This window comes from Mercenaria mercenaria, unplaced genomic scaffold (assembly GCF_021730395.1).
Source record: "Mercenaria mercenaria strain notata unplaced genomic scaffold, MADL_Memer_1 contig_2174, whole genome shotgun sequence".
Lineage (NCBI taxonomy): Eukaryota > Metazoa > Mollusca > Bivalvia > Venerida > Veneridae > Mercenaria > Mercenaria mercenaria.
The window spans coordinates 20,409-38,626 of NW_026460215.1; the positions used below are offsets into that span (position 1 = coordinate 20,409).

An 18,218-nucleotide genomic window follows, 5' to 3' on the forward strand; every position below is an offset into this window, starting at 1 on the left:
ATGGCGGCCCCTCAGTACTTGAACACTGCCACAGTTGTGAAAGATCTAACCAAGGAACTTAGCAAATTAGATGACCCACCCCACAAACTTTTTTCAGGTAAGCACTTAAAGCATTGAAAGCCAACAGAAATTGAAGGATTTTAACAAAATGTATGTCAGTCTTGTTCCAGTATATCATTCCTTTCTGTTGTTATTTACTTTTTTAGCTCACCTGAGCACAAAGTACATGGTGTGAGCTATTGACTTTTCATCGTTGTCCGCATTTTTGCTCAAATTTCAGTCTGAAACAATTCGTGGAAGTAGATGAAACTTGGCAGGAATATTCCTTCAAAGAAATACATTCCATGCACAATACTGGTTGTCATAGAAACGAAAAGGAAAAACTTTTACAAGAGACATTGAAATCGTACAAACACTCGAGTTTTCAAACCGCAATCAATTTCAAACTGAACAAAAAGAGTAATGTTGGCCCTGCCCTTGAACAAATCACTCTTTACATATGATATTACAATTAAAAGTAGAAAAAACTAGAGCTGCTTTTTAGAAAAGCGAATGTCTCCCACAACTGCCTAATCATCTAGATTGGCATTTCTTTTTCATTATGTATCTGAGTAAACCATGCACCAAGACATGTATCACTGGCATCAGTATTTTCGGTATTTCAAGGGCCATAACTCCAAAGTGCCGCCTGGGCCGATTTGGCTAGTTATCGAACTTGGCCGAGGACGTATTGGCAAACACATTTTTTTCAAGTTTGGTAATGATCGGATGAGAACTGTTCGACTTAGAGCGCGGACAAGATTTGTGACAGACTGACAGACTGACACACACACACACACACACACACACAGGCAGGAGTAAATCAATATGTTTCCTACCATATAGTGGTGTGGGAGACATAATGACCACAATTCTAACAAACTGCACAAGGGGATTATGGTTCTTGAACTATCTACTCACCTTCTGATGATAAACAAAGGTATAAAGTTTCAAGCTATAGCTCTTATAGCAATAAAGGAAAGTAGAAATAAATAGAAAATTAACCAAAAATACTTTGTTTCGAAGCAGAATGATGGCCACAATTTTCAGTTTGGCAAACAGTTTGGTTATAGTGACTTTGACATTTTTTGTTAACAAGCAAAATAAGTGAACAATTTCAGTCTGCTACCTTTCAGAATGTGTACATAAAAATGTACTTGTTTGTTCTCCGTAAGATGATCATTCCCAATGGTTAAAAGGTGGTCACGTGGTGATCCGCTATATTTCTGCGGAGGGTCATGTCGATTTAGGATACAAGTGGTAGATAAAACAAATCAATTGTAGGGTTTATCAGTAATGTGGGGTCAGAATGATATATATGGAGACTCGGCTGATTTTTCGCTCCCCCCCCCCCCTCTCATTTGTTATACCGTCACCAATACACATGGTGAGTTTGACGCCGCCCACCAACAACGACGCAAATCTAATAACTAGGTTTTCAACTTTGTAACGACTGCTTAAAATCGTCTTTCAATATCATAATTATACATTCATTTTTCATTATTCATTTTTTGGCTATAGCTACCTGTTAAAGGGACCGACTGGAATCATTTATAATAAACTTTACAGAAGACCTTACAAGGATGTTATAGACCAAGTTTCACGAAGACCAATCAAGTGGTTCATTAGAAGAAGTCATTTAAAAGTCTTTCTAATTTAAGCTCTGGCAGCCCTTCTAAGAGGCCAAACTGAACCGCTTGAAAAAAACTTTCGACAGAATTTGATAGTGGTCCTTACAAGAATGCTACAGACAACGTTTGGAGAAGATCCATCAAACAGTTTATGAGATGAAGTAGTTGAAAGTTATTTTAACTATTTTTAGCTCTGGGGGCACGTAACAGGGACTTCGTGGTACAATCTGTAAATATGTAGGAGAAGACCTTACAAGGATGTTATAGACCCAGTTTGGTTAAGATCCATCAAGTGGTCCGTGACAGGAAGCTTTTTAAAGGTTCTTCTATTTTTAGCTCCGGCTGCCCTTAAAAGAGGCCAAGCTAAACCATCAGAAGGAAATTGTGAAAGGATCACAGAAGAATGCTTTAGATCAAGTTTGGTGAAGATTCATCTTGTGGTTCATGACATGAAGTCGTTAAAAGGATTCTCTATTGTCAGCATTGGTGGCCCCTAAAAGGTGCCAAGCAGAACCATTCGGGCTAAAATAGCAGCCGAACTAAAAAGGATACTACAGACTAAGTATGGCGAAGATCCATCTAATGGATCATGAGAAGTTGTTTAAAGGTTTTATCTATTTTTAGCGCTGCCGGCCCTTAAAAGGGACCAATAGAAACCTTTTGAACATGATTAAGAGAGAACCATACACGGATGATATAGACCATGTTTAGAGAAGATCAATCTAGTGGTACATGAAAAGAAGTCGTTTAAAAGATTTTCTTTTTTTAGTTCTGGTGACCCTGGAACTATTTCAACAAATTTAAAAAGGAACCGATGTTACAGGCCAAGTCTGGTTAAGATTCATAAAGTGGGGGATAAGAATATGTCGTTTAAAAATGTTTCTTTTTTAGCTCTTGTGGCCCCTAACAGGGGACAAGTGAAACCATTTGAAAAATCTTGAGAGCAGACCTTACAAGGATGTTATCAACCAAGTTTAGTGAAGATCCATCAAGTGGTTCGTGACACGATGTCTTTTAAAGGTTCTTCTATTTTAGCTCTGACTGCCCTTAAATGAAGCCAAGCTAAACTATCAGAAAGAAATTGAGAAAGGATCACAGAAGAATGCTTCAGATCAAGTTTGGTGAAGATTCATCTTGTGGTTCATTTTTTTTTGTTTGGTTTAACATCGCACCGACAGTTTTAGGTCATATGGCGACTTTCCAGCTTTGATGGTTGGTGGAGGAAGACCCCAGGTGCCCCTTCGTGCATTATTTCGTCATGAGCGGGCACCTGGGTAGAACCACCGACCTTCCGTAAGCCAGCTGGATGACTTCCTCACATGAAGAATTCAAGCCCAGAGTGAGGCTCGAACCCACATCGATGAGGGGCAAGTGATTTGAAGTCAGTGACCTTAACCACTCGGCCATGGAGGCCCCTCTTGTGGTTCATGACATGAAGTCGTTAAAAGGATTCTCTATTGCCAGCGCTGGTGGCCCCTAAAAGAGGCCAAGCAGAACCATTCGTGCTAAAATGACAGCCGTACTAAAAAGGATAATACAGGCTAAATGTGGCGAAGATCCATCTAGTGGATCATGAGAAGTTGTTTAAAGGTTTTATCTATTGTTAGAGCCGGCGGTCCTCAAAAGGACCAAACGAAACCATTTGAACATGATTTGAACATGATTAAGATAAAACCTTACAAGGATGTTATAGACCATGTTTAGAGAAGATCAGTCTAGTTGTACATGAAAAGAAGTCGTTTAAAGGATTTTCTATTTTTACTTCTGGTGGCCCCTAACAGGGGAAACTGGAATTATTTCGACAAATTTGATAAAGGAACCGATGTTATAGGCAAAGTCAGGTTAAGATTCATCAAGTGTGGCATAAAAAGTTGTTTAAATGTGTTTCTATTTTTAGCTCTTGTGGCCCCCTAATAGGGGATAAGTGGAACCATTTGAAAAACCTCGAGACCTTACAAGGATGTTATCAACCAAGCTTATTAAAGATCCATCAAGTGGTTTCTTAGACGGTCCTTTAAAGGTTTATCTATTGTTTACCTCCGACAAAGTGACCAAGCTGAACCATCTGAATGCCAGGATGCTACTGGCCATCTTTAATGTAATTCTAACCAGTAGTTGCAGAGGAGATGTTTAAGTAAAATATTAATGTAGGCCGACGGACGAAAAGTGTTGAAAGATAAGAACTTTTGACTGCATTGTACCGTTTCGGTAAGTATTTGTCGATGGTAATTAACTTCAAATTCACTTTACATAGGAAAATGTAATAACTAAAGTAATACATATACATGATGTTAATGGTAACCTACCTGGTAATTTGTTTCATCAATGTTTTGTCTTTTTGAATACTCATCAGCAAATGTTCCAACAAGCAGAACTGGTGGCTCGCCTTCTTTCCCTGTCTGACAAAACTCGTGTATGGAATTAAGCCAAAACCTTGCAAAGTCTAAAATAACAAAAACGTTCGTTGAATTGATATCCTACACCAAATATTACTTGACAGTTGAGTGTTAGAATATATATGCACATCGGACTGGCGTTTCCGGTGATTTTACTCATGCCGGCAAAATCCATCTGGCACCCCCCATGCCAGATGACACTCGTGCTGTTACGACAACTAGCGATTCATGCATTGTACCTTGATAGTTTCCCTCCGTTCCTTATAGTATATTTCTCGATTTAAAATACATCATTTTACGGCAAGAACATACCGTTACGCTACAAACGATAAAACTAAAGGGGAACTTTGTTACTGTGTGTCGCTAAAACGTCATGACGTCACTTCTGCTTACGGACGTTAATTTCCCGTGCTTTGTGTACATACTCTACTACAAGAAAGAGTGCATTTCTATTTGCTTTATTTATTTTATTTTTTGTAAAATACGGTATGCAAAAAATTTTTTATTGCTTAAGGAATTTAAGAGAACAAGGCATTGTGAAAGAGCAGCTTGTTGCGATTTCCTCTGTCTGTGACGGTGGGTTTAGGCATTGAAAGAGAAAAGGTAATCCTTCAGAAACAATAAGTATTGACATAAAATCTTATATTTTTATGTGTTATTATAAACATTATCTGGTATAAGACAATAGAAATTAAAGCAAAAAGAGCTGACGGGGGACAGCAACACCCAATTATACAACAGTCTTGACACTAAAAAGTTACAATAATGAAAGCGTAAACAAGTATAATTTTGAATGAGGTTTAACGCAGATGTATCTTAATCATTGTATAATTACTTATAGTGACCAGTAAATCATTTTTAGTGCATGACACATTAATGTTTTTACTCAATCGCGTTTTATAAATATAGTATTATATATCAATATAAACTTCATTTCCTCCCGGACTGATGACACCATTTAAAAAATTTCCTTTCTTAAGTAAGTAATTGTAAAAAATGTAAAAACACATTTTTGGGGGTCAGGATATCGACGTGGGGGGTGGGGGGGGGAGTGAAAATGAGTCGTCTGACCCTGAACCAAAACATGTCTGCCCTTTGCTAAGATAAAAACGTATGCCTTAACGTTTAGGATAAGTGACCATAACCTATAACACGTTTACTATTTACTAGGACATACCTTTACACGAAATATAATGGTAACAGGGACAATAGTTAAGAGGATATTGAAATTGAAAAGCTTGCCGTAAAACTATATGTACGTTGCCGACACCATGGCAAGTACAATAACCCTCCTTATTCTTCAGCTAAAACTTTATAATTTTAAAGGTAAGTAATTAATAATGAAATGAAGTTCATAACTTTGGTAGAGACAACAATTATATGGTATCAATGGAACGTAAAACTAAACGAGTTTACAGATTTGTAAAAGAGTCATATTATGTACTAACAAGAGCATTAGGAGGAGAGCAACGCTCGACTATTCAACAGCATTGTCAATTGAATGAATGTAAGTCTACAAGGGGAATGATTTTGTAAAAATGCAAAATACAGTTACGGAACCTGTGCACTGCTTGTCATATCATCATTGCTAAGTCGAAAAACGGGCATTATTTTGTAACAAGAGCTATCTTAGGGCAGCAACGCTCGACTAATCAGCAGCCTTGTCAACTGAGTTATGGAACCTGTACAATACCTGTCACCTCACCACCGTGGACAAACAGGTGAAGTTTCAATTCATTCGTATTTGTTTGTACTGAGCTTCCAGCTAACATTAAAAAAAACTAAACCAAAAATTGCTTAGTCGAAAAAGGGGCATTATTTTTAAAAACTGCAAAGTTATCAACCCTGAGAAATGCATGTCAGATCATCACAGTGAACAAGAGTATGAAGTTTCAATCCATTCACTCAAGTAGGTACTGAGATACCTGCTTATATACAAAATCTTAACCAAAACTTGCGAAGTTGGAAAAGGGACATAACAGTAAAAATGTAAAGTAGAGTTACGAAACCTGTGCACTGCATGTCCAATCATCGCAGAAAACAAGTGTGTGAAGTTTCAATCTATTCCCATTAGGGAGTACTGAGATACCAGCTTACAAACAAAAACATTGCCAAAAATTACTAAGTCGAAAAAGGGACATAAGTTTGTTACAAGAGCTCCGCCAAGCGGGGAAATATACGCCCGAAAGGAGGACAGGAAAAAGCAAAAACGATTATTTGTTTGGTGAGAGGTGGGATGAGTAGCAAGGTGTAGGTGTGTGCGGCGGTTGTGACAGGATTCTAACCCGCAAGCGGTGGGGGTGGGGGTGGGGGTGGGGGGGGGGTTAATAGGGGGAGGGTGTTTTAATGTAGACGGTTGCAGTCTGCACATCGACTCCTCACCACCTGCTTACATTCCAAGTTTCAAGTCAATACCTTTAATATCTTTTAAGTTATGCTCTGGACACGAAATATGATGGGCAGATTAGACCTTTGGCTTATCACCCTGTTTTATGCACTCTGCACATCTTCTCATCACACCCTACCTACCAAGTTTGAAATCAATACCTTGAATGGTTAAAACGTTATGCTCCGGACACTAAATATGACGGACAAACTTGACTTTTGAGCTCAAATTGTGTCATGTTCTCTCTAGTTGTCTTATCACCACCTACCTACATCCCTAGTTTTGAGGTCAATACCTTGAATAAATAATAAATAATTGTACGCCCGCTTAGCTCAGTAGGTAAGAGCGTTGGTCTACGGATCTCGGGGTCGCGAGTTCGATCCTCGGGCGGGGCGTATGTTCTCCGTGACTATTTGATAAACGACATTGTGTCTGAAATCATTAGTCCTCCACCCCTGATTAATCATGTGGGGAAGTTGGCAGTTACTTGCGGAGAACAGGTTTGTACTGGTTCAGAATCCAGGAATACTGGTTAGGTTAACTGCCCGCCGTTACATGGCTGAAATACTGTTGAAAAACGGCGTTAAACCCAAAACAAACAAACAAACTTGAATAAATAATTAGTTATGTTAAGAACACTAAATATGATGGACAAATTTGATCTCTGAGCTCCATCTGTGACCTTAGCCTTAAACCTACAGACCCCGTTCATGTGCTCTGCACCTCATTTCATTGCCACTAACCTACATGCAAAGTTGGATGTCAATATCTTTTATGGAAAGGACACAAAATATTATGGAGTTTTGACCTTTTAACTCAATTAGTGACCTTGACCTTAGACCTACATATGCTCCGGGCACGTATTATGACGGACGGGCTGACAGAGACACGTCTGCACGCTCCATTACATTATAAGTAGGATACAAAACAGTTGTATAAAAAGCAAAATAGAGTTAAGGAACCTGTACATACGGCTGTTATTTAGATATAGCTTGATGCAAGTCTGAAACGAGCCATTGTATACACTATTCATCTAGTGCTATCTAACTTGGTAACTCTGTAGGTGTGACGATGGTAAAAAATAAAAGGTAAGGGTAGATTTCCCGGAAACACCCCAAACACTAGTCTGACTACCCGACTAAATATTTTTTTCTCCTTTCTTAAAAAAATAATTTCTGACTTCATCAGTCTTTGTTCTGATTATCTAGTCTGGTAAAATCTGGTCAGGACTTGTGACCGATATCTCATGATAAACCGTTAGCTGACCGTTCATATGTATGGCACGCTACAATAAATTTCTACTGTGATCAGAGATCTTAATCATCATTTAGTAACAGGCGGAGCTGAGATTCAGTTTCATATCTAGTATGTCTAGTTTTAGCAAGAATGTAAATATCTACATGCTTGGTTTTAATCATACACCAAAAAAAAATCTCAGAAAAGTCTGGATTGCCCTAAATCTTAAGAACCTTTTTTTACGATGCAATATTTCTTATTCTATTTTACCCGGTTATGTTTCCTGATCATGGTTAACATTTGCGTCAAGTAATAATGTAATGCCGCGATGGTTGGCAAAATTATTGACCAGACACGAAACAGACCTGTTAATACTATGCTTACTTTTGACTTCTAAGTGTGACTTGACCATTGAGCTTGGGCTCCGTAAGTTGAGGATGATACATCGTCCTGTTACGGGTAACATTTGTGCCAAGTATTATTACAAGTTGAGTAAAGTAAAGCCCTGTTTACCCAAAGCCCTGTTTACCTTTCACTTCCAAGTATGACCTTGATCTTTAAGCTAGGGGTCTGGGTTCTACGCATGACACATTGACTCATTATAGGAAAGAGAACTTACACCGAATAATGTTAAAATCCCTTGATGGTTGGCAAAGTTACTGATCGTACAGGAACAAAACCTGTTGACCTTTGACCTCCGAGTATGACCTTGATCTTCGAACTACGGGTTGGGGTGTTGCAAAAATCAGGGCGTCTCATTACTGGGAACATTTGTTGAAATCCCTTTAAGGATGACATAGATATTAACCTAACAGGAAAAAAACACTTATTGACCTTTGTCCTTTTAGTGTGACATTGACCTTTGACCTCTGAGTATGACCTTGATCTTCGAACTACGGGTTGGGGTGTTGCAAAAATCAGGGCGTCTCATTACTGGGAACATTTGTTGAAATCCCTTTAAGGACGATATACATATTAACCGAACAGGAAAAAAACACTCATTGACCTTTGTCCTTTTAGTGTGACATTGACCTTTGGGCTCTGGGTGTTGTGACTGATACGTTGCCTGATTACGGATAACATTTGTATCAAGTAGTATTGTACAATAGTTGGCAGAATTCTGGATCAGACACGAAACAAATGCTTACCGTTGACTTTTGTTACCTTGACCTTAAGGCTAGGGTTCGGAAAATTGTGCATGGCACATCGTTTTATTAAAGAAATAATTTGTGCCAAATAGTTTTACACTTGTGGCAATGTTTTGAGTTTCCAAACTACATAGTGAGAAATTAAGGAACTCACCAAGAACTTTTAACTTCCGTCCACCTGTTGAATCCTCGAAACATGTATCATTGACTTCATCTGTTAGATCTTTAGACATATTTGTGACAATGAGGTATATTGCCCTCCTTGTCAGGAACACCTGATGGGTATTGTAAAAAGCATACTGCCCAGCAAAGTCCCACACCGATATGTTTATTTTATTTGTGTTGTCCTCTAGGTCTTTTGGCGAGTTTTGCACCAACCTCTTTAAACAGAAATTATATCTTTTGTTGTGGTCACAAGTTTTCCAAGGTAAAAGGAACGTTAATTAGATAGCAACCATATCTAAAATCAAGAGTCTCTGATGCTTAGTGATAAACGTCACAAACTTCGAATCACTTTTCTTGACCTCTGAGGGTTTCAGCCTTGCACAGCTCCTCGTGGTCAGGTTACGCCTTAGTCACAAAACCGTACGATGTCCGTACGGTTTAAAAAAATCGTACGATCCCACCAATTTTAGAATCCTTACGGTCTCTGTTTAATCGTAGCGTCTGGTCACAATACCTACGGGCCCCGTACGATCTTCAGAGGATGCAATCGTAGGATATCCGTACCGACATCGCAGAAAAGTCGTGCAGAGCTCTCAAGGAGCCCGGCCGTACCTCGTAAGGTGCTCGTGGGTTCATAAGGCGCTCGCGCGGCACTCGTACGGTGTCCGTACGGTGTACTTCCGAAAAGAATGAATCAGTTCGGCAGCGTCTGAACAATTTCCATTTTCAATCGTTGGATATCCGTACGGACATCGCAGACAAGTCGTACGGAGCTCGCAAGGAGCCCGGCCTTACCTCATACGATGCCCGCTGGCTCGTACGGCGCTCGTACGATGTCCGTACGCTGTCCCGGCGACAAGAATAAACCAGTTTGGAGACGTCTGATAGAATGTCCATTTGTAGCTACTAAGCTGATCGTAACGCCCTGCGAGCCCTGTGGGGACATCGCACGTTCTCCGCACGGTGTCCTTGATATGGTACGGACATCTTACGTTGACCATGCTAGTCCCCTGCGAAAGTTGTGCGAGCATCAGCAAGCCTCGCAGTTTTCAAACTCCTTGCGATGCACGTACGAGCACTTCCGGGGCCCGTGTGCTTCCAGTACGGGACTCTTGCGACCTGGTCCCGACCTTGACAATCTCTACGAGCTCGTAAAAAACTCGGGAGCTCGGTGAAACATTTGCACCAAGTATCCGAGTCTTCTACGGGTTAAAGAAATTCCGTACGACGCTCGTACGAGTCAACGATATCCGTACGGAAGCCGTACGAGTTTGCATTTGCATTTCTCTGAGTTTCCAAGTCCTCTACAAGTTAAAAAATTCCGTACGACCATCGGACGAGTCAACGATGTCCGTACGAGTTTGCCAAAATTTGACTGAAAACCTTCTCGTACGGAGCTCGTAATGTTCTTGTGACCAGGGACCACAATGGAAATAAAGGGACCACAATGGAAATAAGAGGAACTTTCGTTTCTCTTTTTGTGTTATCCCTGGTATTGGTGTGCATTTCATGGTTTAGAATATATGTATGATTGTATTAGTCTGCTTGCCACCATATTGTTGTTATATATCATGCATCTGTTTTATTGCCATGTTTTATAATTGATATATGTACACTTTTACTAAATAAAATCAATCAATCAATCAATCTACCATGACAAGACTTCATCTATAATTACATTTGTAGTGGCTTTCATACGCTTGGCATCATACTGAAATATTAGAATTTCGCGAGAAGCGCAAAACTCACAGATTCTAGTCTAGTTCTACCTTTCAATAAAACTGTAGAAAAAAATATTTTACCATAACATATTCTTGTTGGTTCAGTTTTTGCTGTTCTTTGGCCAGTTCCTCTTCACTTTCCGGTAATAGAACAGGTTCTTGAACTGAAATATAAATTTAACATAAATCGTCAACATTCAGTTCGCTGATGCCAATGAACAAATAATAAACAACAAGATCGAGAAACAGCTGAAACAACTATAAGACACTAGATGCCCACGGGCAACATGTCGAGCCCACCCTCTGACCAATAACTATGACCTTGAATTTTTAGATAGAGCTTTTCCATTGATTTGACCTAGTGACCTAGTTTTTAAATCCACCTGACCCAGGCATACAGCTCATACAGCAACCACGTGGTGGCTCGGAAGCCGGCTAGGGCTTAAATGCATTGCGCTGCGCGCAACCTGAGAAGGAATAAAAAGGGAGACAGAGAGTTATGAAATGCTTAAAGGCTTATTTGTGCTAGATGGAATTTTGTATGCTCTGTCAGTTAGAAGTTATACAATTGGTGACGGAAAATAAACTAAATAGAAACAAAAACAGTGTAATGAGTTATTTATCCAACGGACTTAAGGAGCGGCTACGCTACATGTGTCACGGACGGATCTGACTTGTTTTAATTCGGGGTGAGACTACTTAACCAAATATTTCTGATTTCTTGTTAAGAAAGTTTCCTTTATCTAACTAATGCAATCAGTTTGATCATACAGATGCTTCTCAGTTTAAATGTCACAAATATATGTCATACGTCACAGTAAGTGCTATGAAATATAAATAAACATGATCATATTGCCTACTGAAAAGATACATAACCTTGCATACAACAGGGTATTATTACAACAATGCTTACTTTTATTGATAAACTATTAAATCACGTTAATATTTGGAAGAACTGAAAAAATTGCCAATAAATTATTCTTTTCTCTTTTCAGAAGGGTTGGGTATATTAATTCATTCTATGATTAAAAATCGGCATGTATCCGAAATAAGGCTTTAACACAAATAAACGCATACTCTTTAAAAAGATTCAGGATACAGGCTTGTTTAGTTATGTAAGCTATATAAACTTGAATACCTTTACCCCGTAGAATAGAAACGATTTCAATGTACAATTTGTTTTCTAACCTTCTATTGCATTTAACGGAATATATTTCTTAAAGTGGCGCGTACAAAAACGTTCACTGTCAAGAGCTTTGTTGGCTTAATATAACAAAAAGGGTATAAACTGGTAAAGACAGTTTCCTGCACATTGTATCTCCTCTCATTATGCGCAAATCAAATGTCAACTTGATACCTTGAATAATTTTTCAGGACAAGCATAATTTAATATGATAAAAGAATGTGGTTTGTTGGTGTACAATTCCTTAAATTGTCCCTTTAAGAATCAATTCCTTGAACCATTTCTTGGAAAATCTTTAAAAAGGTATTAAACGGGGGGTAATTTAAAAGTGTCAGTTGTAAGAGTTATGTTTTCATTTACAGTAAATGTATCTATCCCAGTATGCAGTTTATATAAACATTTTCCCATTTGTAATGTTCAGGACAAATAAATTTGATAAAGGGAGATAATTTGAAAAAGTAAGCACTATGGCAACATTTCCTCTCAACGTACCTTGTCATAATGTGAAAAAGTAGGTGCACAAAATCCTTTAGATAATTTTGGAGTTGTCCTAACACAAAAATTAATTAAAGGAAGCTTATTATGAAGAAAGCTATGTTAACTTATGGTTCTTGTACACAAGAATGTCTCTTAATGTCCTCTAATTTTGTATGCAGATTGAATAAAGTCTCTTCATCACTTTTAGAGTTATAGCCTGGACAACTCAATTAGATAAAATAAGATAAGTCAAAAAGGTTCTTGTACATAGCAATTTGTCTTAATGTCACCTATTTTGTCTTTGTATGCAGTTTCCTTCACACGTTTACACCAATGCCACTAAGGATGATCAAAGTAGATGATTGGTAAAATCAAACAATATATTGTTACCAATGTCATCCATCTAGGGGCATTTTTTACAAACCGCATGCTAATACAGCATTTTCTTTTCAAAGTAGCTGGTGGGAGGCATATGTATATAAATGATAACTATATGTATTATATAATTCATGAAGAGGTGTGTACTGTATGGCCATATGTATATAAATTATAACTATATATATGATATAATTCATGAAGAGGTATGTACTTTAAGATTGTCTGGAAATCTATAATTGCTGAATGCTTTCAAATGTTGATATCTGCATTTTAGAGAACAAATGAGATCTTAATGTTAATCTTTAACCTCTAAGTGTGACCTTGACCTTAGAGCTAGGGGTCAGATTCTTGCGCATGACACGTCCTCTCATTATGGGAAACATTTGTGCTAAGCCATTTCAAAATGCTTAGTTATGGACACGAATTATACCATGTTAACCTTTGATCTTTAAGTGTGCCCGAGACCTTCAAGCTACGGGTCTGTGTCTTGCGCACGACACGTTGTCTCATTATGGGGAACATTTATGCCAAATTATTTCAAAATCCCTTAATGGACCGGACACGAAGTGTGACGGGCGGAAAGACGCAGCCTATTTCTATATTCGCCAGTTTTTCTTCGAAAAAGGCGGTGACAACAAATTCCTCAATGCATGTCAAAGTTATGAGCCGGATAAGACATGACTTGACCTATGATCTTCAACTGTGACCTTGACCTTTGAGATAGGAACCTGGGGCTTGCGCATGACACTCTGTCTCAATGAGATTAACATTCATGCCAAATATAAACAAGGTTTCTTAATGCATGTCAAAGTTATGGTCCGGACAAACAAATCCGGACGGACGCACGCACGCATATACTGTGAAATCATTTAATTTCGTTGGCACGAAATTTCGTGGTTTTGGCCAAAACGGCTGTTTCGAGGGGACGTAAATTCGTGGATTTTCAATTTTTGTTAAAAAAAATATCATAATTACCACAGGAATAGATCTACTAGTACTTCAGAATCTGTCCTTACATGTGAAACCTACACGTGTCAAACAGCGCTACCATGGTTACCGAATTTGCAATCTTCGCCGCGGGAGATTAGCGAGTGATCATGTGCTAATTAACGACCGCGTTATATATAATTATACGACCCCTAATTTGCAAAACTTTTTAAAATTGTGAAATATTCAATAAGAAAAGTCGGCGCCAATTAAAAAGTGTCAAAACCGTAGCACCTTGCACAATTAGCATTCATAATCGAAACAAATATTAAGTTGATCATTTGATCAACTCGGTCTAGATATTGTACTGCAAATAAAAACAAACTATAATAGATTTAAAATATTTTTATTTTTATTCCGTAGACAGTGTACTTACTGTGTAGTACTAGTATAACCATAGTAATCCTTACATAAACTATTATAAACTGGTCCGATTTTTTATCCCAAAAACGCGTCTGCATCTAAAATTAAAAGCTGTTGAACTTGTGAGAACGGGACAACTGCATTTTACAAGCACACACTTTCAATAAATATCCACCATTTATTGTTAATAGGGCTACCGCTAAAGCCTAGTTTTTCTTTTATGTTTGTTGCTGAAATTTATCTGTGTGATTGTGAATGGTTAGCTCAGTCGGTAGAGCATAAGCCCTGTAAGCAGGGACTGACGGAACATTTTCTTACCCCCCTGAGACAGTAAGTTGTGGGATGGAAAGATCATAATTTTGCTGTGTACTAATTAAATGGCCTTAGAATAAGTATAAGGATACTTTGGAACATAACTGCACACACTGTTGTTGTTGTTCTTTTACATTGCAGTACGAGTGTTTCTGGGAGGAAACGCAGGATAGTAAAACGTCTACTGTAGTTGATCAGTGTTGTCTTTAAAGTTTTGAAGTATTCAAGACAATAAAGAAACATTTTAGAAACATTAAAAACATTAATCAATGTCCCGAGCCATTTTAGTATTATTTTGATTACTTCCCTTGAAATTAAGATAACTACCGGCTCATCCAAAGTGTGCTACCACCCACGTCATGCTTGCGCATATTGTACCGTCAGACAATCGCCATTTTGTTCCACTGAAAAAGACTTTGAGACAGCCCAACCCTTTTCTCAAGAAATCTGAGAAAATTCTCAGCGTACAAGTTGAGATTTTACTGAGAGATTTTTCGTGAAAGCCAATCAAGTTTTGTTCTGAAACAAATGAAGGCGATCATCTTTGATTCTGGAGTATTTTTTTCCTTAAAACAACCCTAGGACTATCTGCTCAATAGCAGTCCTAGACTTAGAATTGTTTTTGGTCATAAACTTGGGACTAAACAGTTAGGACTGTTTTTAAGACTTTCTTTGAAACACAAAATTCTCACAGTTTTGGTCTTAAGACTGTCTTCAGACTTAGGACGACTCTTAATGAAACGCAACCAAAACGGTCGCCTCCCAGTCATAGTCAGTTATTGACTGTGGGGACTATCATACAGATTGTTCTTACGGGACCGTACAAAGAGCCACGCTAAATCTATTTTTAGAAACACAACAACAGCATGTCTAGCGCTTCCGCGTCGCATTTCTGGTAAACTGCCTTTACAACAGGCGTAATTTGATAACATAAATGTATTTGTTTTGTAGAAATTGCAGAGAAAAGCAAAATATTTGTAAATTTCTACATTTATCGGCCGTCTTTGCACAAAAATTCTATCACGGCCAACCAGCCACGTATTTAAATTTCCGTCGCGCAACACTGTCTTCGTTGACTTACGGAATCGGCGAAGCCTGGCCGGTTAATTAGAGACCAGAGGATCATTAAATATTTTATGAATTTACATCCATTCGTATTTCAACAATATTTGGCCATCCAAGTCTGACTAACGGGCGAATGTGTTCATTAGACTGTTTTCTATAAATCTACAAAGTTTTTTGCTTTCTTTTTACGGTGATTTTGATCAGGATTATAACTTTAAAAGAAAATTAGAACTTATTTTCCTCGCGCGGGCCGTATGTTCTCCGTGACGATTTGATAAAAGACACAGTGTTTGAAATCATTCGTCCTCCACCTCTAATTCATGTGGGGAAGTTCAATGGCAGTTACTTGTGGAGAACAGGTTTGTACTGGTACAGAAACCAGGAACACTGGTTAGGTTAACTGCCCTCCGTTACATAACTGAAATACTGTTGAAAAACGGCGTTAAACCCAAAACAAACAAACAATAAAATTTTCGAGGAGCATAACTGAATAGGTCACACATTCGGGATCATTACTGTATCAATAAAACAAGTACTTAAAACCATCAATTCCTTAACACACTTCTTTACAACATGCTTGTATAGAAGAAGTACGGTCTTAGAAACCTACAGACTTTTTAACTCATAATGAGGCAATCCTATTGACGAAGGAGCCTGTGCCATCAACTGCTATTCTGGTGCCATTAGTATTCTGAAAATTCATTAATAAATGACCTCTTATCAAAAAGAAAAAGGAATGAAAACAACTGGGTTATAATGAGACATAGAATGGCATATATTGTGATAACTATATGATTCCAACGCATTTAAACATATTAAAACATATTCCTACCTTCTTCCTGAACTATGTCCTTGTGCTCTTCACTGGACTGAGATACAACTGCAGCATCACTCCGTTCAACATTTTTCAACGTACTTATCGCATGTTCATTGGTGCCATGAGGCTGTAATTCTGATTCTGTAACCAAGGTAGTTTCTATTTTCTCCTCACAGGTATCATCTTCAGCAATGCTTTGTGTCTTCTGCAATAATACTTGTCTCCAGTTTGTTTGGTTTCCTATACATGTGAAGTGTAAATAGTTATGGTTTAATACTGTATATGCACACACCTTTCGGGAAGTCTCCTGGTGTAGGAGCAATTATAGTTATTCAAAATAAACAAGACTATTGTCCAGCGATAAAAGTCCCCTACCTGAAGTGTCATTTGTCATAACTGCTGTTATAGGAGCCACATTTTTAAAAATTAATTTTAACAAGAGGGCCAAAATAGCCCTAGGTCGCTCACCTGAGTAACACACCATAACAATGTAAACACGTTTACCAAGTCATTTCATGTAGACAAATATTCGGACCAATTTTCATTAAGATTGGACAAAAATGTGGCCTCTAGAGTGTAAACAAGCATTTTCTGTAATTTGACTTAGTGACCTAGTTTTTGACCCTACATGGCCCAGATTCAAACTTGTCCAAAATGTTATAAAAACAAACATTCTGACAAATTTTCGGGAAGATTGGAGAAAGAAAGAGGCCTCTCGAGTGTATACAATCTTTTCCTTTGATTTGACCTAGTGACTTAGTTTTTGACCCCACGTAACGCAGATTTGAAATCATCCAAGACTTCAAGATAACAAATATTCTCACCAAGATTTATGAAGTAAGAAAAAAAATGTGCCCCCTAGGGTGTAATTAAGCTTATTCTTTGATTTGATCTGGTGACCTAGTTTTTGACCCCATATGAACCAAATAAAGATTCGTTCGATAATTCATGCAGACAAATATTCTGACCAAGTTCACAATAATCATTCTGACCGATTTTCATGAAAATAGGGTCATAAATGTTGCCTCTAGGTTGTTAACAAGCCTTTCCTTTGATTTGACCTGATGACCTGGTTTTTAACCCCACCTGACCCAGTTTCGATCCAGGTCTAGATATCATTATGATAATCATTTCCTGTAAGTTTGTATCAAATCAAAGCGTAAATGAAAACTCTATATGGCTGAAAGGGCAAAAATAGACAATTTTGCCCCTTTCAGGGGCAGTAACTCTAGATCTCGTAATGGAATCTAGCCGGTTTTCGAAAGGAACTGAGATCATATTGTGACTTAAGCTTTATGTAAGTTTGGTTAAAGTCAAATACAAGAGGGCCAAGATGGCCCTAGGTCGCTCACCTGACTAACACACAATAACAGTGTAAACATACCTAGTGATTTCATTGAGACAAATATTCTGACAAATGTTCATTAAGATTGGACCAAAAACGTGAGTGTAAACAAGCTCATTATTTGATTTGACTTGCTGAGCTAGTTTTTGGCCCTACATGACCAAGATATAAAATACATCCGATATTTCATGCAGACAAACATTCTGACCAAGTTTCATGCACATCGAATGAACAAGAGTGTTAACAAGCTTTTCCTTTGATTTGACCGAGTGGCCTATTTTTGACACAATATGACCCAGTTTCAAATTCAGCCTACAAATCATTTAGATACACATTCTGACCAAGTTTCATGAAGATAGGTTCATAAATGTGGCATCTAGGTTGTTAAAAAGCTTTCCCTTTGATTTGACCTGATGACCTAGTTTTTGAGCCGACAAAACTCAGTTTCGATCCAGGCCTAGAGATCACCAAGATAATCATCCTGTACAAGTTTGCATCAAATCAAAGCATAAATAAAACATCTCTATGACTGAAAGGGCCAAAATAGAAAAGTGTTGCTCGTTTGGCAG

General features: G+C 38.1%; 1 protein-coding gene across 1 annotated transcript in view; it reads right to left on the reverse strand.

Moving 5' to 3' along the window:
• The window catches only part of LOC128552223 (probable serine/threonine-protein kinase roco6), a gene marked incomplete at its 5' end in the record, with an annotated part of 34,209 nt that extends 17,665 nt beyond the window's left edge, over positions 1–16,544 (reverse strand). The window contains 4 exons of the mRNA XM_053533251.1: positions 3,977–4,113; positions 8,991–9,216; positions 10,804–10,886; positions 16,320–16,544. Coding sequence (XP_053389226.1) covers positions 3,977–4,113; positions 8,991–9,216; positions 10,804–10,886; positions 16,320–16,544 — 671 coding nt within the window. The remainder of the gene's footprint in view (positions 1–3,976; positions 4,114–8,990; positions 9,217–10,803; positions 10,887–16,319) is intronic.
• Positions 16,545–18,218: the final 1,674 nt, after the last annotated feature.